Source organism: Chiloscyllium punctatum, chromosome 7 (genome assembly GCF_047496795.1).
Source record: "Chiloscyllium punctatum isolate Juve2018m chromosome 7, sChiPun1.3, whole genome shotgun sequence".
In the NCBI taxonomy this organism is placed as follows: domain Eukaryota; kingdom Metazoa; phylum Chordata; class Chondrichthyes; order Orectolobiformes; family Hemiscylliidae; genus Chiloscyllium; species Chiloscyllium punctatum.
Genome location: NC_092745.1, coordinates 108,861,320 through 108,882,528, shown reverse-complemented (window position 1 = coordinate 108,882,528; position 21,209 = coordinate 108,861,320). Strand labels below are relative to the sequence as shown.

Genomic DNA, 21,209 nt, shown 5'->3' with positions numbered 1-21,209 from the left:
GCATCCAAGGAGCAGGAAAATCAATGTTTCGGGCAAAAGCCCTTCATCAGGAATACAGGCAGAGTGTCTGAAGGGTGGAGAGATAAATGAGAGGAGGGTGGGAGTGGGGAGAAAGTAGCATAGAGTACAATAGGTGAGTGGGGGAGGGGATGAAGGTGATAGGTCAGGGAGGAGGATGGGGGAAGGTAGCAAAGAGTACAATGGGTGGATGGGGGTGGGATGAAGGTGATAGGTCAGAGAAGAGGGTGGAGTGAATAGGTGGAGAAGAAGATAGGCCAGTAGGACAAGTCATGGGGACAATGATGAGCTGGAAGTTTGGAACTGGGGTGAGGTGGGGGAAGGGGAAATGAGGAAACTGTTGAAGTCCACATCGATGTCCTGGGGTTGAAGTGTTCCGAGGCGGAAGATGAGGCGTTCTTCCTCCAGGCTTCAGGTGGTGAGGGAGCGACGGTGAAGGAGGCCCAGGATCTCCATGTCCTCGGCAGAGTGGGAGGGGGAGTTGAAATGTTGGGCCACAGGGCGGTGTGGTTGATTGGTGCGGGTGTCCCGGAGATGTTCCCTAAAGCGCTCTGCTAGGAGGCGTCCAGTCTCCCCAATGTAGTGGAGACCGCATCGGGAGCAACGGATACAAAACTGATATTGGTGGATGTGCAGGTAAAACATTGATGGATGTGGAAGGCTCCTTTAGGGCCTTGGATGGAGGTGAGGGTGGAGGTGTGGGTGCAGGTTTTACAGTTCCTGCGGTGGCAGGGGAAGGTGCCAGGATGGGAGGGTGAGTTGTAGGGGCGTGGACCTGACCAGGTAGTCACGGAGGGAACGGTCTTTGCGGAAGGCGGAAAGGGGTGGGGAGGGAAATATATCCCTGCTGGTGGGGTCTGTTTGGAGGTGGTGGAAATGTCGGCAGATGATTTGGTTTATGCGAAGGTTTGTAGGGTAGAAGGTGAGCACCAGGGGCGTTCTGTCCTTGTTATGGTTGGAGGGGTGGGGTCTGAGGGCGGAGGTGCAGGATGTGGACGAGATGCGTTGGAGGGCATCTTTAACCACGTGGGAAGGGGAATTGTGGTCTCTAAAGAAGGAGGCCATCTGGTGTGTTCTGTGGTGGAACTGGTCCTCCTGGGAGCAGATACAGCGGAAACGAAGGAATTGGGAATAAGGGATGGCATTTTTGCAGGAGGTAGGGTGGGGACAGGTGTAATCCAGGTAGCTGTGGGAGTCGATGGGTTCGTAAAAAATGTCGGTGTCAAGTCGGTCATCATTAATGGAGATGGAGAGGTCCAGGAAGGGGAGGGAGGTGTTAGAGATGGTCCAGGTAAATTTAAGGTCAGGGTGGAATGTGTTGGTGAAGTTGATGAATTGCTCAACCTCCTCACGGGAGCACGAGTTGGCGCCAATGCAGTCATCAATGTAGCGGAGGAAGGGGTGGGGAGTGGTGCCGGTGTAATTACGGATGATGGAATGTTCTACATAGCCAACAAAGAGACAGGTATAGCTGGGGCCCATACGGTGCCCTTGGCTACCCCTTTGGTCTGGAGAAATTGGGTGGATTCGAAGGAGAAATTGTTAAGGGTGACGACCAGTTTGGCCAAACGAATGAGAGTGTCGGTGGAAGGGTACTGTTGGGGACATCAGGAGAGGAAGAAACGGAGGGCTTGGAGGCCTGGTCATGGTGGATGGAGGTGTAGAGGGATTGGATAACCATGGTGAAGATGAGGAGTTGGGGACCGGGTGATTTCTCAAATGTACATGGGGAGTTCCTGGACTAGGGGGGATAGGACAGTGTTGAGTTAGGTAGAGATGAGTTCTGTGGGGCAGGAGCATGCTGAGACAATAGGTCGGCCAGGGTGGTCATGCTTGTGGATTTTGGGAAGGAGGTAGAACCGGGCAGTATGGGGTTCCTGGACTATGAGGTTGGAAGCTGTGGTTGGGAGTCTCCTGAGGTGATGAGGTTCTGTATGGTCTGGGAGATGATGGTTTGGTGATGGGGGGTGAGGTCATGGTCGCGGGGGCGGTAGGAAGAGGTGTCCTCGAGTTGGCGTCTGGTTTCAGCGGTGTAGAGGTCAGTGCGCCAGACTACCATTGCACCCACTTTATCTGCTGGTTTGATGGTGAGGTCAAGATTGGAGCAGAGGGATTGGAGGGCTGCACATTGTGAGGGTGAGAGGTTGGAGTGGGGGTAGACAGGTTGAGGTGGTTAATGTCCCGGCGGCAGTTGGAAATGAAGAGGTCGAGGCCGGGTAATAGGCCAGCGCGGGGTGTCCAGGTGGATGGAGTGTGTTGGAGGTGGGCGAAGGGGTCCTCGGAAGGTGGGTGGGAGTCCTGATTGTGAAAGTAAGCTCTGAGGCAGAGGCGGTGGAAGTAGTGTACAACGTCACGGCGTGTATTAAATTCATTGATGCGTGGACGGAGGGGGATGAAGGTGAGTCCTTTGCTGAGGACTGATCATTCATCCTCAGTGAGGGGAGGTCTGGAGGGATGGTGAAAACTCGGCAGGGCTGGGAGCTAGGGCCTGGTGTGGGTGTGGAGCTGGGAGTGGGGTCGGAGCCTGTAACTGAAGTGGGTGTGGTAGTGGGGGGAATGGGGCTAGTGTTATGAGCAGGGGTGGTGTTCCTCTCAGAGTTCTGGGGAGCAGGGATGGTGATAGTGGGATCTGTGGGGGGGGGCGTGTCAGCAGAATGCAGGTGAGTGGCATTGGTGGGGGCGGAAGTGGTGGCGAACACGGCAATGGGGGGGATGGAAGTCACTTAGCGTGTGACATCAATGATAAATGTGATGGGCGGAAGTGATGTCATGTGTGGTGCATGAGGAATTGTGAGGGGTGGAAGTGGCTGTGGAGCGGCAGAGATGGGGGTGGAAGTGATGTCATCAATCAGAGTGGGGATGGTGGCTGTACCAGCCGCATGGTGTCCGAGCAGTTCCAGAGGCCGGGGGAATCTTCTGGAATGTTTGAGGAGCATTGGTTATAGAGGTGGATAGAAGGCGTTTGGTATGCTTTCCTTTATTGGTCAGTGTATTGAGTACAGGAGTTGGGAGGTCATGTTGCGGCTGTACAGGACATTGGTAAGGCCACTTTTGGAATATTGCGTGCAATTCTGGTCTCCTTCCTATTGAAAAGATGTTGTGAAACTTGAAAGGGTTCAGAAAAGATTTACAAGGATGTTGCCAGAATTGGAAGATTTGAGCTATAGGGAGAGGCTGAACAGGCTGGGGCTGTTTTCCCTGGAGCGTCGAAGGCTGAGGGGTGACCTTTGCGAGGTTTACAAAATTATGAGGGGCATGGATAGGATAAATAGACAAGGTCTCTTCCCTGGGGTCAGGGAATCCAGAACTAGAGGACATAGGTTTAGGGTGAGAGGGGAAAGATATAAAAGAGATCTAAGGGGCAACTTTTTCACACAGAAGGTGGTACGTATATGGAATGAGCTGCCAGAGGATGTGGTGGAGGCTGGTACAATTGCAACATTTAAGAGGCATTTGGATGAGTATATGAATAGGAAGGGTTTGGAGGGATATGGGCCAGGTGCTGGCAGGTGGGACTAGATTGGGTTGGGATATCTGGTCGGCATGGATAGGTTGGACCGAAGGGTCTGTTTCCATACTGTACAGCTCTATGACTCTATGACTCTATGTATCTGGACCTGAATACAACATTTGTCATCAAATATGAAGAAGCTATGAATAGCTGAGAACACTGATTTATTGCTCTCAATAGCTTCATGCCTTCCCCTACTAAACAGGGAAGAACGTTTAATCACAAACTACAAGAAAAACAACAGCAAATATTTTGACCACTTTTCAGTTAGTTCAGTCTCAATGCCAGTTGTGCCTTGTGTGTTCGTGGAAACTTCCCATTATCTCGACATAATCCCAGCACTTGGAATCTGGGAAAATGGTTCATCTCAAATCTTCACAGACTATGAAACTATACACAAAAAGGCAAACACAAAAAGGATATTTTTTCTCCTACTGAATAGTTCTCTCCTTTTTGTTTTCTTGTGCCACCAACAATATATTAGATAATTGAATCTTCCCATGTTATTATTTTATTGTAAATAAAAAGTAATTAATGAATTTAACCTGAGTCAAACCACTCGGCAAAAAAGGCAAATTCAAACCTAGATTCTTGAGGAGAGATATTGGAGAGAGAGGATCAGCCAGGGATCATTTTCTGAACCTCTTTTTCACTGGAGCTGCTTCTCTGTCCCCAGCACTTTCTAACTCCTGAACTAAACCAACCTAGAAAAATCCCTGTACTGGGAGAACTGACCATTCCAATTCATCAGACAAGTGTTTTTAAAAAAAATCTAAAAGTCTTTTCCCTGATTGTTGCCTTGGGCATTATCTGTAAGCCATTAGCAAAGACCCCAAACCTTAGACAAATCAGAACCTCTGCCTTTTACAACCTCTTTTGAAAAAGAAAATTGAGGTTAACATAACTTTGTTAAAGGAGCAGCATTGTCACATGGGCCATGGAAGTTCTGTAGAATTGTCCTGGAGCTGAGATGACTGACCTCTAACAATCACAATCATCTTCCTATCTGCCAGATATGACTCCAACCTCCCAGTGTAGCGTTTGCCTCCTAATACCCCTTGATCCCAGTTTGGCGAGAGCTTCTTGATGCCACATTTGATCGAATGTGGCTTTGATGTCAAGGGCTGTCATTCTCACCTCACCTCACCTCTGGAATTCAATTCTTTTGTCTATCTTTGATCCAAGGTAATGAGGTCAGGAGCTGAGTGACCCTGGCGGAACCCAAACTCGGCGTCACCAAGCAGCTTATTGTTGATCCGGTACTGCTTGATAGTACTGTTGATGTCACCTTCCAGCACTTCACTAATCATCGAGAATCGACTAATGGGGGCTGCAATTGGCCGGGTTGGATTTGTATACAGGACATATGTGGGCATTTTCCACATTGTTGGGTCAATGCCAATGTTGTAACTATACTGGAAAAGCTCGTGTTGGGGAATGGCAAGTTCTGGAGCACAAGTCTTTAGTACTATTGCTGTAATGTTGTTAGGGCCCATAGCCTTTGCAGAGCATTGATCTGATATGCTGGTCATGAAATCGCTTGTCTATCTTTTGCTGCTTATGCTATCTGGCATGCAAGTAGTCCTGTTTGGTAGCTTCACCAGGTTGACACCTCATTTTCAGGTATGCCTGGTGCTGCTCCTGGCATGCTCTCCTGCACTCTCCGTTGAGCCAGGGTTGATCCCCTGGCTTGATGGTATAGGTTGAGTAGGGGACATGCTGGGCCATGAGGTTACAGATTGTGCTGGAGTACAATGCTGCTGCTGAAGGACTGTGCGGTGGTCACTCTGACTGATACTGTAGGGATAGATGTATTTGCAGCTGACAGATTGGTAATGATGAGGTCAAGTGTGTTTTTCCCTCTTGTTAGTTCCCTCACCACCTGCTGCAGACCCAGTCTAGCAACTATGTCCTTTAGGACCTGACCAGCGTGTACAATAGTACTGTTACCAAGCCACTCTGTGTGGTGGACAATGAAATCTCCCATCCAAAGTATGTCTTGTGTCCCTGCCATCCTCAGTGCTTCCTCCAAGTGTTGTTCAACATGGCGGAGTATCAATACATCAGCTGAGGGAGGACAGTACATGGTAATCAACAGGAGGTTTCCTTGTCCATGTTTAACCTGAAGCCTCCAGATGATAGTATGGCTGAGTTTGGAGTGGTTGGACAATATTTTATTTTGTGTACCTTGAAAGGCAACAAGTTTATTCTACTCAGCAAGCAATATGGACTTAAGATATAACTATTAGTCCTAGCCCAGGGATTCTCAACAGTCAGATTTTGCTTTATAGGAGATTTTGTTCTGATTATAGAAAATGCTTACCTTCTTGTAAATATACATTTTAACAAATGGTGGGAGAAAGCCTGAGCTATGACTGAGATCACTAAATCACACTCAAATTTGCCTCGAGATCATTAGGGGATTCTATAAAGAAAAGCATGAGCAATGTGTTGATTTCAATGAATAAGTACATTAACTTTAAATAGTTAAGGCAGATTTCTATGGACTGCGTTGTGTTGGCAGCAACTGCAGAGGTGTTTTGGCAAGGACAACTCACAGCATGTAACGGCAGCCAAAGGACGTACTTTCACTAATTGGTGCCTTATCTCAAGGTGCTTTACACACTCCCAAATAATTTATCAGATTAGTAGGGTAGCTAGCAAAAATATTGGACCTTCCTTAATCAAAGTAGAACGTGCAGTGCAGCAGATAGTGTTCCTATTACTCTAACTCTGCCTATACAGTATTTCTAACTCTGCCTATACAGTATCCATCCAGATTGTTCAGTAAAATGTGAAGCACATCATGACAGAAGACATTTTAACATACTACTCAATAACGTTAAAAGAATTATCTCAAGTTCCCCTGCCGAGCCTATCACCTTGTATATCAGAACAGGAATTGCAAATAGAGCATGGAGAATATTTAATGATCGATGCCTGATGTAATAGACCCAAGTCCCAAAAAGTGTGTGGATGGCAGGGCTTCCAAAACAGTAGGGTCTTGAGATAAGATTTTGTTGTCACCAGCTCTGATCCCTGAGTGGACAGCTGAGTGGACTTTTCAAAATATTCACGTTTTACCTACTGGAGGGCGTGGCCTAATTGATTGTTCACTGTCTGCCAAAGGGTCTGAGGACCCAAAACATTAACTCTGATTTCTGTCCTCAGATGCTACTAGACCTGCTGAGCTTTTCCAGCAATTTCAGTTTTTGTTTCTGACTGACAGCATCCGCAAACCTTTTGGTTTTTGTTTTGCTCACTGTTTGAGAGGGTGTGTGAAAGGGTGGGTGTTCATCCTGCTCACCTCTTCATCAACTGTCCCACAGGGGAAATTGAAGGAGATGGCTTGAGAAAGACGAGTGTTAGCGAAGGAATGAGGAGATGCAGCGTATCAGTGGGGTGAGGGCAAGTTGAGGGTGCTGCTGAAGAGAAAGGGTAATGAGGAAGACGTGGGGGACACATTCAACTCATTTCACCTCAGCTACTGCAACTGAAACCCTTCCCACACTCCGCTCCATGCCTGTAGGTTCCCCTTCCCCCACATCCCCATTCAAGTCTTCTGCCATGCTCAACACTAACTGGAACCCTGTTCATTTTCAGTCAGAGTGTCACACAAAGTCTGATGCATGAAAATAGGGTCTCACCGATTAGTCATTGGGGAAACACTGGTGTTGGTAATAGTGGTCAGCAAGTCCATCTTAAAGGTAAAAACAATGACTGCAGATGCTGAAAACCAAATACTGGATTAGTGGTGCTGGAAGAGCACAGCAGTTCAGGCAGCATCCAACGAGCAGTGAAATCGACGTTTCGGGCAAAAGCCCTTCATCAGGAATAAAGGCAGTGAGCCTGAAGCATGGAGAGATAAGCTAGAGGAGGGTGGGGGTGGGGAGAGAGTAGCATAGAGTACAATGTGTGAGTGGGGGAGGAGATGAAGGTGATAGGTCAAGGAGGAGAGGGTGGAGTGGATAGGTGGAAAAGAAGATAGGCAGGTCGGACAAGTTCGGACAAGTCAAGGAGACAGTTACTGAGCTGGAAGTTTGAAACTAGGATGAGGTGGGGGAAGGGGAAAAAACGGAGGCTTGGAGGCCCTGGTCATGGCGAATGGAGGTGTAGAGGGATTGGATATCCATGGTGAAGATAAGGTGTTGGGGGCCGGGGAAATGGAAATCTTGGAGGAGGTGGAGGGCGTGGGTGGTGTCTCGAACGTATGTGGGGAGTTCCTGGACTAGGGGGGATAGGACAGTGTCAAGGTAGGTAGAGATGAGTTCAGTGGGGCAGGAACATGCTGAGACAATGGGTCGGCCAGGGTGGTCAGGCTTGTGGATCTTGGGAAGGAGGTAGAACCGGGCAGTGCGGGGTTCCCGGACTATGAGGTTGGAAGCTGTGGGTGGGAGATCTCCTGAGGTGATGAGGTTCTGTATGGTCTGGGAGATGATGGTTTGGTGATGGGGGGTGGGGTCATGGTCGAGGGAGCAGTAGGAAGAGGTGTCCTCGCGTTGGCGTTTGGCTTTAGCGGTTTAGAGGTCAGTGCGCCAGACTACCACTGCGCCCCCTTTATCTGCTGGCTTAATGATGAGGTTGGGATTGGAGCAGAGGGATTGAAGGGCTGCGCGTTGTGAGGGTGAGAGGTTGGAGTGGGGGAGGGGGGACGACAGGTTGAGGCGGTTAATGTCCCGGCGGCAGTTGGAAATGAAGAGGTCGAGGACAGGTAATAGGCCAGCGCGGGGTGTCCAGGTGGATGCAGTGTGTTGGAGGTGGGCGAAGGGGTCCTCGGAAGGTGGGCGGGAGTCCTGATTGTGAAAGTAAGCTCGGAGGCGGAGGCGACGGAAGAATTGTTCGATGTCACGTCGTGTATTAAATTCATTGATGCGTGGACGGAGGGGGATGAAGGTGAGTCCTTTGCTGAGGACTGATTGTTCGTCCTCAGTGAGTGGGAGGTCTGGAGGGATGGTGAAAACTCGGCAGGGCCGGGAGCTGGGATCTGGTGTGGGTGTGGAGCTGGGAGTGGGGTCGGAGCCAGTACCTGGAGTGGGTGTGATGGTGGGGGGAATGGGGGTGGAGGCATGAGCTGGGGTGATGTTGCCCTCGGGGTTCTGGGGTGTGGGGATAGTGACAGTGGGGTCTGTGGGGGGGGGCGTGTCAGCAGAATTCAGGTGAGTGGCGCTGGTGGAGGCGGAAGTGGTGGTGATCATGGCAGTAGGGTTGGCGGAAGTCACTGAGCGTGTGGCATCAGCGATGATGTGAGGGCTGGAAGTGGCTGTGGGAGTGGCCATGATGTGGGCGGAAGTGACATCATCACTCAGCGTGGGGGTGGTAGCTGCATCAGCCGCATGGCTAATGGCGTTTCCGAGGCCAGGGGAATCTTCTGGAATGTTTGAGGAACGCTGGTTATGGAGGTGGGTGGATAAAAGTTTGTTGTACTTACAGTTTTTGATGTTTGAGATGGAATTGAAATACTGTTTGTTGAGAGTATGAATTCTCCTGAGGATGTAGTACAGAGTGGGTCCTTTGCAATTCTGAGAGAGTGTAGCCCTCAGCTGAGGCAGGGATGACTGGAGAGAGGTTAGGTGACGGCGCATTGCTGCAAGCGTGGAGCGGAGGATCTTGAAGGAGAACTGTTGCTGGTGTTTTTGAATCTGTAGTCTGTACTGTTTGTCCTGTTCGGGTCCGAACTCTGCTGGTTTAAAGGTGGTCTGGAGTCCGTGTGGGATGAGTTGGTTACGGAGGCATGCACTGAGGAAGCAAATGTGGCTGTGGTACCGAGTTTGTTTCACAACATGGTTGAAGAGCTTCAGAGCAGAGGAAATGACCTGGGAGTTGCAGTGGGAGAGGGAGTCTCTGAGATTCTTGTAGAGAGAAGAGGAAAACTTCTTCAAGGCAGGCATCCTTGCAAGAGGATTCGCAGTAGGGTTAAAATCAACAAGGTAAAAACAATGACTGCAGGTGCTAAAAACCAAATACTGGATTAGTGGTGCTGGAAGAGCACAGCAGTTCAGGCAGCATCCAATGAGCAGCGAAATCGACGCGCTCCTCAAACATTCCAGAAGATTCCCCTGGCCTCGGAAACGCCATTAGCCATGCGGCTGATGCAGCTACCACCCCCACGCTGAGTGATGATGTCACTTCCGCCCACATCATGGCCACTCCCACAGCCACTTCCAGCCCTTACATCATCGCTGATGCCACACGCTCAGTGACTTCCGCCAACCCTACTGCCATGATCACCACCACTTCCGCCTCCACCAGCGCCACTCACCTGCATTCTGCTGACACGCCCCCCACAGACCCCACTGTCACTATCCCCACACCCCAGAACCCCGAGGGCAACATTACCCCAGCTCATGCCTCCACCCCCATTTCCCCCACCATCACACCCACTCCAGGTACTGGTTCCGACCCCACTCCCAGCTCCACACCCACACCAGATCCCAACTCCCAGCCCTGCCGAGTTTTCCCATCCCTCCAGACCTCCCCCTCACTGAGGACGAACGATCAGCCCTCAGCAAAGGACTCACCTTCATCCCCCTCCGTCCACGCATCAATGAATTTAATACACGACGTGACATCGAACAATTCTTCCGTAGCCTCCGCCTCCGAGCTTACTTTCACAATCAGGACTCCCGCCCACCTTCCGAGGACCCCTTCGCCCACCTCCAACACACTGCATCCACCTGGACACCCTATTATCTGCCCTCGACCTCTTCATTTCCAACTGCCGCCGGGACATTAACCGCCTCAACCTGTCGTCCCCCCTCCCCCACTCCAACCTCTCACCCTCACAATGCGCAGCCCTCCAATCCCTCTGCTCCAATCCCAAACTCACCATTAAGCCAGCGGATAAAGGGGGCGCAGTGGTAGTCTGGTGCACTGACCTCTACACCGCTGAAGCCAAACGCCAACTCGAGGACACCTCTTCCTACTGCTCCCTCGACCATGACCCCACCCCCCATCACCAAACCATCATCTCCCAGACCATACAGAACCTCATCACCTCAGGAGATCTCCCACCCACAGCTTCCAACCTCATAGTCCAGGAACCCCGCACTGCCCGGTTCTACCTCCTTCCCAAGATCCACAAGCCTGACCACCCTGGCCGACTTCCGTTTCCCCGGCCCCCAACGCCTTATCTTCACCATGGATATCCAATCCCTCTACACCTCCATTTGCCATGACCAGGGCCTCCAAGCCCTCCGTTTTTTCCTCTCCAGACGTCCCCAACAGTACCCTTCCACTGACACTCTCATTCGTTTGGCCAAACTGGTCCTCACCCTTAACAATTTCTCCTTTGAATCCTCCCACTTCCTCCAGACCAAAGGGGTAGCCATGGGCACACGTATGGGCCCCAGCTATGCCTGTCTCTTTGTTGGCTATGTAGAACAGTTGATCTTCCGTAATTACACCGGCACCACTCCCCACCTCTTCCTCCGCTACATTGATGACTGCATTGGCGCCACCTCGTGCTTCCGCGAGGAGGTTGAGCAATACATCAACTTCACCAACACATTCCACCCTGACCTTAAATTTACCTGGACTATCTCTGACACCTCACTCCCCTTCCTGGACCTCTCCATCTCCATTAGTGACGACCGACTTGACACTGACATTTTTTACAAACCCACCGACTCCCATAGCTACCTGGATTACACCTCTTCCCACCCTATCTCTTGCAAAAATGCCATCCCTTATTCCCAATTTCTCCGCCTCCGCCGTATCTGCTCCCAGGAGGACCAGTTCCACCATAGGACACACCAGATGGCCTCCTTCTTTAGAGACCGCAATTTCCCTTCCCACGTGGTTAAAGATGCCCTCCAACGCATCTCGTCCACATCCCGCACCTCCGGCCTCAGACCCCACCCCTCCAACTGTAACAAGGACAGAACGCCCCTGGTGCTCACCTTCCACCCTACAAACCTTCGCATCAACCAAATCATCCACCGACATTTCCGCCACCTCCAAAAAGACCCCACCACCAGGGATATATTTCCCTCCCCACCCCTTTCCGCCTTCCGCAAAGACCGTTCCCTCCGTGACTACCTGGTCAGGTCCACACCCCCCTACGACCCACCCTCCCATTCTGGCACTTCCCCCTTCCACCGCAGGAACTGTAAAACCTGTGCCCACACCTCCTCCCTCACCTCTATCCAAGGCCCTAAAGGAGCCTTCCACATCCATCAAAGTTTCACCTGCACATCCACCAATATTGTATCCGTTGCTCCCGATGTGGTCTCCTCTACATTGGGGAGACTGGGCGCCTCCTAGCAGAGCGCTTTAGGGAACATCTCCGAGACACCCGCACCAATCAACCAAACCGCCCCGTGGCCCAACATTTCAACTCCCCCTCCCACTCTGCCGAGGACATGGAGGCCCTGGGCCTCCTTCACCGCTGCTCCCTCACCACCAGACGCCTGGAGGAAGAATGCCTCATCTTCCGCCTCGGAACACTTCAACCCCAGGGCATCAATGTGGACTTCAACAGCTTCCTCATTTCCCCTTCCCCCACCTCATCCTAGTTTCAAACTTCCAGCTCAGTAACTGTCTCCTTGACTTGTCCAAACTTGTCCGACCTGCCTATCTTCTTTTCGACCTATCCACTCCACCCTCTCCTCCTTGACCTATCACCTTCATCTCCTCCCCCACTCACACATTGTACTCTATGCTACTCTCTCCCCACCCCCACTCTCCTCTAGCTTATCTCTCCACGCTTCAGGCTCACTGCCTTTATTCCTGATGAAGGGCTTTTGCCCGAAACGTCAATTTCACTGCTCGTTGGATGCTGCCTGAACTGCTGTGCTCTTCCAGCACCACTAATCCAGTATTAAGTCCATCTTAAAACTGAGTGTAGTGAAACAGCACTGCAATATGCTCAAAGTCACAGTCAGCATGGACACTGTGGAAGAAGGCTGAACACGGTGGGGAGGGAATTACAAAAAAATAACAGAATTGCACATCAGAAAGGGCGATTTTATTGCAGCTGAATACTGCTCTCTGAAAGTTCGATTTGTTTTGCCCCATCCTTCAAATACTCATTTACTTCCCTTGCAAAATCATCATAAATTTCTCCATCACTATTTCTAGAAAGGGAGTGTCAATGTCTTTATTAACTCCTGCATAAAGGTATGTTCTTAACTTCTCCTTTCATTCTTTTAGTAAAGATTCTAAATTTATTGTGTTATAAATATGGGGTTTATAAGATTGTTATCGTTCATGATTATGCCTTTAAGTTAAGGTGAAACGAAAGGATTCTGAAATCTGCATGACAACAAGCCCAGGGAAGTCTCTGGTTGTTTTTTATTTCAAAAAATAAGGTGAAAGGTCTTCATAATTGGAAGGTACCTGGGGGGGTTCAGGGATGCGTTGCTTGGGAGAGTGGTGCAAACCAAGGAATGGCGAAGGGAACAGTCCTTGCGGAAGGCAGAGACAGGTGGGAAGGGGAAGCTGTTCTTGGTGGTGGGGTCTAGTTGGAGTTGGCGGAAGTGTTTAAGGATGATGCGTTGGAAGCGGAGATTGATAGGGGTGGTAGGTGAGGACTCTGTCTTTATTGTGTTTGTTGAGGGGTGGTTTAGAACAGTGGAATGGGGAGTGGATTCGGTGCAGCAGCTGGCTGTCTCGACAGACGTTCACTACAAACCTACAGACTCCCATAACTACCTGGACTACACCTCCTCCCAACCAATATCCTGCAAGAACTTCATCCCATACTCCAAATTCCTCCGCTTCCACCACAACTGGTCGGACGAGGAGACATTTTTCTCGAGAGCATCCCAGATGTCCACCTATTTTGAACAACATGCTTTTCCTCCCTCTGTCATCCAGATAGCCCTTTGCAACACCACCTCCATTCTCTGTTCCAGTGCTCTCAACTTCCCCGCCCACCAAATGCAATAAAGACAGGGTCCTCTTGTCTTCACCTACCACCCCAACAGTCTCCGCACCCATTGCATTATCCTTAAACACTTCTGCCAACTTCAACTAGACCCCGCCACCAAGACCATCTTCCCGTCTCCACCCCTCTCTGCCTTCTGCAAGGATTGTTCCCTTGGTTTGTGCCACTCTCCCCACCAACCCTGCCGAACTTCCAGGTACGTTCCCCTGCAACTGGAAAAGATGCAAAACCTGCCAGCACAACCACCCTCCCCCCTCCAAGCCCCCATCACCTCCATCCAGGGCCACAAACTGTCCTTCCAGGTGAGACAGAGGTTCCCCTGCCTCTCCTCCAACCTAGTTTACTGCATCAGGTGCTCCCCATGTGGTCTTCTCGACTTCGGGGAGACCAAACTTAAACTTAGGGAACAGTTCGCCGAGCATCTCAGCCGGGCACACAGGGGCTAAGCAGACCTCCCAGTCACCGCCCATTTCAATTCTCCTTCCCACTCCCTTTTCGACATGATCATCCTTGGCCTCCTCCATTGTCACGAACCAAACTGCAAATTGGAGGAACAATGCCTCATCTTCCGCCTGGGCAGCCTACAGCCCGGAGTACTCAACATTAAGTTCTCCAGTTTAAATAACCTCCCTTCCTTTCCACTGACTCCCATCCCAGCCTCTCCCCCTCCCTTCCACTCCTCACTGCCACCAACCTCGCATTGACCAACCAGGTCATACATTCTACCTGTCTTCATCTATCCCCACTTCACCACCCAGTCCCCACCTCCCCCTTTTTCTGCAGCTCCCCCTTTACCCACCCCAAGTGCTGAAGAAAAATCTGGGAAAGAGGCAGCAGCTAGAGGCAAAGGTTTCTACGGTTCAGCACACTGAGTGTGAGTGAATGCTCACGCTTGGAGTGAAAAGACTAAGTCATGAGGATTTGAAACAGAACTGGAAGATTCAGGTAGTTTGTACTGAAAGTGTATTGTTAGGAAAACCCTCAACAGTAAGTTCCAGAGGTAATGGTCACCAGGCCACATATCCTTTGGGGTGCCACATCACAAAGGATTGGTTCTGAGAGAAATAAGTCTATACTTAAAAGACAGAGAAAGTATCATTGTGAAGTTGGCTTTTTGATTGTGCTAAAAGTAGAAAAGTATAAGTGGCCTACAAGAATAGTATTTAGTACGTTTATTCTATTTGTTCCAATAAAAGTCTTAAAATATTCAATCTCACTTTGCCATCCTTTCAACTATTAACTGGCCATTCAAATTTCTTTTAAAAAGTTTCTACTGTCTATAGGAATTATGACAATAGTCATTTTTTATCGCACCCATAACCTGTGGGTATGAGTTTTCTCCATTTACCTTCCCACCCTTCACAATTTATAATGCATCCTTATCTTGCTCTTTTGCTTTTTTTCAAAATAGTTGTAATTTGTCACCTTCATGCCTCAAGTATCTGCAGCGTTGTGTTGATTGGCTTTACAACTTTCCTAAAACTGTGCATCCAAAACTGGAAACAACATTCAAGCGAATGTTTTATCTATGATTTGCATAAATACCTCTTTGCTTTGGTAATTGCTACAAGGGTGGAAATGATTCAGTGATTTTAAAAAAGCTATAATAGTGTGTGGTCTTTCACTTCCTCTTTCACTTCTGAAACTACGGATTTATTTGTAAATGTGAAGTACCAATTGAAAAATTGCTGAAGGTATCATCAATGAGGTTAGTGATTGCAACATTTCATCAGATAAAACTGACAGACCACAAGGTTGCAAGCACTTTACACTACAGTCATACTGATTGCTCAATATATTTCATTTTATTTGAAATGAACAGGCTAGATCCTATTTCAAAACCTTAAGAACCTGGGGCTTACTTTTACCTTCAATACTTGAATGGTAACTGGCGGAATTATCATCGGCTTATTATAGATTTGATCTAAGGTTTAGTTTCATTGAAGTTGATATTAGTTGTTGCTCATAGTTGCAGGAAAATGCGTTTTCCCTAGTGGTGAAATAGATAGAGGATGCTGTAGTCCCTCTTGTGGCAAAATATAACAAACATGAGAGAGTACTGCATTCATGAGACATGCATGAGTTTGTATACCTGGAGCTCTATAAGTGACCGTCTGGAGTCATTACATTGACGTATATTATATTCCAAAATTCCTAAATAGGTAGACTATCAGTAAATTAAGAATAAGTTACCTGGAGGTGCTTTTCAAGCTTTTGAATATTCCCTTTTTTGTGACAGAAAGAATGTCCAGATGAGTAAGATGCAGGATATTGGAAATGTATTAAGGTGCTCTCAGATTGGAATAAGGTATATAGAGAAAATGTAATATCTATTGCACTTCCAATTTGACATGTTTTGCCCTTTGGCTATATACATGACACGGGACAAAGTGAGGACTGCAGATGCTGGAGATCAGAGTCGAGAGTGTGGTGCTGGAAAAGCACAGCAGGTCAAGCAGCAGCCGAGGAGCAGGAGAGTCGATGTTTCTTGCATAAGCCCCTCATCAGGCTTATGCCTGAAAGGTCGATTCTCCTGCTCCTCGGAGACTGCCTGATCTGCTGTGCTTTTCCAGCACCACACTCTTGACTAGATACATGACATGGAATGTACTTTATGAATATGAAGTTCATTACAATCGTATTGAGCGGACCATGCTGTAACGGTCACCAAAATCTTTTATACTTTTAAAAATGTTATGAATAAAGCCTATTTTCTTTTTTTAAAAAAAATTTCCTTCCCTCCACCTCCACCCCGCTATTTACCAATCTTAGCTGAGTGTAAGTTATGCCCCTGTGGTCTCAATGTTACTATGTCATTGTACTCTCCTGAAAACATTATGTAATAAACTGTGTAACTACTTCACAAAATGTAATATGAGGCTTTATTAACCAGATATATATGCAGATTTTAAAACACAAAACCCAGTTCAGAATGAACAGGGACAGTAAATAAATTAGATGGTGACATCTTGAAAAATGTCCATAGTACAGAGGAGGAAGTGCTGGATGTCTTGAAACACATAAAAGTGCATAAATCTCCAGGACCTGATCAGGTGTATCCTAGAACTCTGTGGGAAGCTAGGGAAGTGATTGCTAGGCCTCTTGCTGAGATATTTGTATCATCGATAGTCACAGGTGAGGTGCCGGAAGACTGGAGGTTGACTAATCTGGTGCCACTGTTTAAGAAGGGTGGTAAGGACAAGCCAGGGAACTATTGACCAGTGAGCCTGATGTCAGTGCTGGGCAAGTTGTTGGAGGGAATTTTGAGGGACAGGATGTACATGCATTTGGAAAGGCAAGGACTGATTAAGGATAGTCAGCATGGGTTTGTGCGTGGGAAATCATGTCTCAAAAACTTGATTGAGTTTTTTGAAGAAGTAAAAAAGAGGATTGATGAGAGCAGAATGGTGGGCATGATCTTTATGCACGTCAGTAAGGTGTTCGACAAGGTTCCTCATGGGAGACTGGTTAGCAAGGTTAGATCTCACGGAATACAGGGAGAACTAGCCATTTGGGTACAGAACTGGCTCAAAGGTGGAAGACAGAGGGTGATGGTGGAGGGTTGTTTTTCACTCTGGAGGCCTGTGACCAGTGGAGTGCCACAAGGATCGATGCTGGGTCCACTACTTTTCGTCATTTATATAAACGATTTGGATGTGAACATAAGAGGTACAGTTAGTAAGTTTGCAGATGACACCAAAATTGGAGGTGTGGTGGACAGCGAAGAAAATTACCTCAGATTACAATGGGATCTTGATCAGATGGGCCAATGGGCTGAGACGTGGCAGATGGAATTTAATTTTGATAAATGTGAAGTGCTGCATTTTGGGAAGGCAAATCTTAGCAGGACTTATACATGTAATGATAAGGTCCTAGGCTGAACAAAGAGACTTTGGAGTGCAGGTTCATAACTCCTTGAAAGTGGAGTTGCAGGTAGATAGGATAGTGAAGAAGACGTTTGGTATGCTTTCCTTTATTGGTGAGAGTATTGAGTACAGGAGTTGGGAGGTCACGTTGTGGCTGTACAGGACATTGGTTAGGCCACTTTTTGAATATTGTGTGCAATTCTGTTCTCCTTCCTATCAGAAGGATATTGTGCAACTTGAAAGAATTCAGAAAAGATTTACAAGGATGTTGCCAGGGTTGGAGGATTTGATCTATAGGGAGAGGTTGAATAGCTAGGGCTGATTTCCTTAGAGCATTGGAGGCTGAGGAGTGACTTTATAGAGGTTTATAAAATCATGAGGGGCATGGATAAGATAAATAGACAAAGTTAAAAATCAAACAATACCAGGTTATAGTCCAAGGAAACAAACACCTGATGAAGGAGCGCCGCTTCGAAAGCTAGTGCTTCCCATTAAACCTGTTGGATGATAACCTGGTGTTGTATGATTTTTAACTTTGTACACCCCAGTCCAACACCGGCATCTCCAACTCATAAATAGACAAAGTCTCTTCCCTGGTGTGGGGTAGTCCAGAATTAGAGGTCATAGGTTTAGGGTGAGAGGGGAAAGATTTAAAAAAAGACCCTAAGGGGCAACTTTTTCATCTCGAGGGTAGTATGTGAATGAAATGGGCTGGCAGAGCGGTGGAGGCTAGTAGAATTGCAACATTTAAAAGGCATCTGGATGGGTATATGAATAGGAAGGGTTTGGACGGATATGGGCCGGGTGCTGGCAGAGGGACTAGATTGGGTTGGCGTATCTGGTCAGCATGGATAAGCTGGACCGAAGGGTCTGTTTCCATCTGTTCATCTGTATGACTCTAAATAACTATCAACAAAGAAATCAAAATATTGAAAAGTAGTTCAGAGAAGGGAGTCTACACATTGAATTCTGAAAAGAAATAAATAGGAAGTGCCAACAAAAAAAGTTATTGGTTACAATAGTTTTGTATCTAAAACATTTTTAACACATTTTGTTATGGCAGGACTATTCTTAAAAATCTTTAAAAGGATTTAAATATTAAAGGGGAAGTTAGGAAACGTCTCTGCAGAGAGAATATGGAATGCTTTGCGTCAAAGCATATTGAGGTTCAGTCAATATTATTACCACTTGAAGTAAAGATGCAGATGAATATATATTGGACTCGGTAGGTTAAAAAATCATTAATGCAGACATTTTTGTATCGTGTGGCTGACCTTTCTCATATTAAAATCAGGTTATCTGAACACAACTAACTATATCATATAAATATTTTTGAGAAATATAAAGTAATTTACAAAGATTGTGCATTTGACTTACTCTGGTTGGTGACAACTGTGATCGTGGAATTTGACATATTTGAATTTGCAAGGCGAAGAAATCTTTTGGACTTTCCTGGGCAGGACTCCGATGAGAGATCTAGATTCAGCAAATCCTTGCCCTGGAGCTCTGGTGGGGACACACACTGAATGTCTTCTGCAAAGACTAACAGAAAGATGGAAAGACTTTCACAATACTCTTTACTCAACACATTCAGGATCATAAGAAAGAATCTTCAAGTTGTGATCATTTCACTTCGAGATCTGGACAAACACAAATTGTGTCTCTTGATGTAGTTGATAAATTGGCTGGTGCATTCTATGAAATACAAAGCCACCAGATGGATATAACATATTCTGCCTTGTCCTAACAACCTGCTCCTTAGAATTAGGAGACTCGGTTTAGATATCAGTCTTGGCTCCTTGTAGTAGTTTGAATTAGATATTCATTAGAGTTAGGTCCCACTATATAGATTTGAGCAGATAATGCAGGTTGATACTTCAATGCACGTTTGAAGGCTGCTGCACTGTCTCAGGTACCATCTTTTCTATTCAATATCGTGCCTATCCTATCGTGTGAACCATGTAAAAGATTCCATGACAGGCAGAAGAACAGGGAGAGTTGATTTCAAGAATGGATCAATGTTTACCCCATGGCCAACACCATCAAAACCTGATATCTAGCCAGTTATGATATTTGTGGGGCTCTGCAAGCACAAATTGATGACATTTACCTATGTCATCACAATTTAAGAAGTATTTCAATGGCCATTATGTCTCAAGGGCCTGAATTGTACTAATAAATGCAAGTTTAATCTAGCAAAATCATGAATGTGTTTGCAGTCATATTATCCCTAATATCCCTAGTAGAAATGTTGTTCACTCTATATGGTTATATTGTTGAGTGAAGAAAGCATTTGAACAGAAGCTATTGTGTGTTTCTCAAATGGATCTGGTGGTGTTAACAGGTTGTATTATACAAAAATGAAGTTTACAGTGCTGCTATGGTGTAAACAAAATGACAATTTACAATTGTGCAGAAAAAAAGAAAGAACTTTTACAACCAAAGTTTGAGCCACAGAAATGTGTAAGTTAGTAGGGAGTGACTGGAATAGTCAACATTTATTGCTGATCCCTAACTGGCTTTGCATGAGTCAACTGTTATCACTGAGGCTGGATGGGTACACTGTCGGTCTTGTACCACTACTCCAAGGGTCACAACATGGAATAAATGTAATTTAACCAGTTACCAAAATGGTTAATTAAAATCATTGGTTACAATAGTTTTATATCTAAAACCTAAAATCTCATGGGCAATTAAATAATTTACCTGTATTAGGTTTTAAAGTTTAAAACAAAATCAATCAACCAGCTTTCTTAATGAACAAAATTGCTGTCTCACCATCAAAACAAAATTTATTGGTGAAGTTAACACGGTCAGTAATACTAAATGCTTACCCCTTTAACTGTCCCCAAAAACACACACGCACACAAGCAAACACACACACACACACACACACAGCCACACAGACATACACACACAGATATACACACACACATACACACAGACACAGACACACACACAGACACACACTCTTCAGGAAAACAGAAAGTGCCTTTCTGAAAAAAACTATGGCCAATGAGTTACTCTTGAAGGCAAAGGATAATGTACAGAATATTCTGGTGTTTGGTGCTCTGATATTCTGGCACATGTGATCAAATCACTAATCACATTTGCTTATTTCTGAAGTCTCTCAGGCACAGTTTGCTCAGGGAATACAATATTGAGAAGTTCCTCCAGCCACTTTTTTCAGAACATTAAAGAGGTGTGCTCCTTTAGAAATTGGAAAGATCAGCTGGGTAGCTCATCCTTGCATGCTGCTTGCTTTCAGTTACTGTAGTATTCTCCATGCAGTTGCTGTTCAAACAGCCCCAGTAGGTGTCTACATTAGAATACTGGATTAGTGGTGCTGGAAGAGCACAGCAGTTCAGGCAGCATCCAACGAGCAGCGTCTACATTAGAAGCTGTATCACCAGTCATGTGATTTCTAGGGAGTCTTAAAGAAGTACAATCTCCAAAGTGACCTTTCAATTATCCCTCTTTAAAAAAATACACTCCAGGTATTTCCACAAGGCGTGAAATAATCATTTTCTTCACAAGTCTTCAAAATTTAAGACTTCCAAGAAATTCTAAATAAGAAGTGTTTTTATAACATTGAATCACTGAAGTCCCTTTGATATCGGTATAAGCACAGAGGCTTTTGGAGAGAATTGCAGGATTTTGACCTAGCAACAGTAAAGGAATAGGTTGGTGTATGGCTTAGAGGAGTACTTACAGGGGTTGTGATGCTAAGCATCTCCTGCCTTATTCTTCTGGGTAGTAAATGTACTGGATTTGGAAGGTGCTATCAAAAAGTCTTGGTAAATTGCTACAATATATCTTGTAGGTGGTACACAAAGCTGACTCCATGCGTTAGTGGTGGAAATAGTGAATTTTAAAATGTTAGATGCAGTGTGGATCAAATGGTCTACTTTCACTTGAATCATGTTGA

At 46.7% G+C, this 21,209-nt stretch overlaps 1 protein-coding gene across 2 annotated transcripts in view; it reads right to left on the bottom strand.

Annotated features, from left to right (window-relative positions):
- c7h1orf210 (chromosome 7 C1orf210 homolog) overlaps positions 1-21,209 on the bottom strand; it is a 70,005-nt gene that overhangs the window by 11,401 nt on the left and 37,395 nt on the right. For both annotated transcript variants that reach the window (XM_072574562.1, XM_072574561.1), the window contains exon 4: positions 18,659-18,823. In XM_072574562.1, the coding sequence (XP_072430663.1) occupies positions 18,659-18,823 (165 nt within the window). The remainder of the gene's footprint in view (positions 1-18,658; positions 18,824-21,209) is intronic.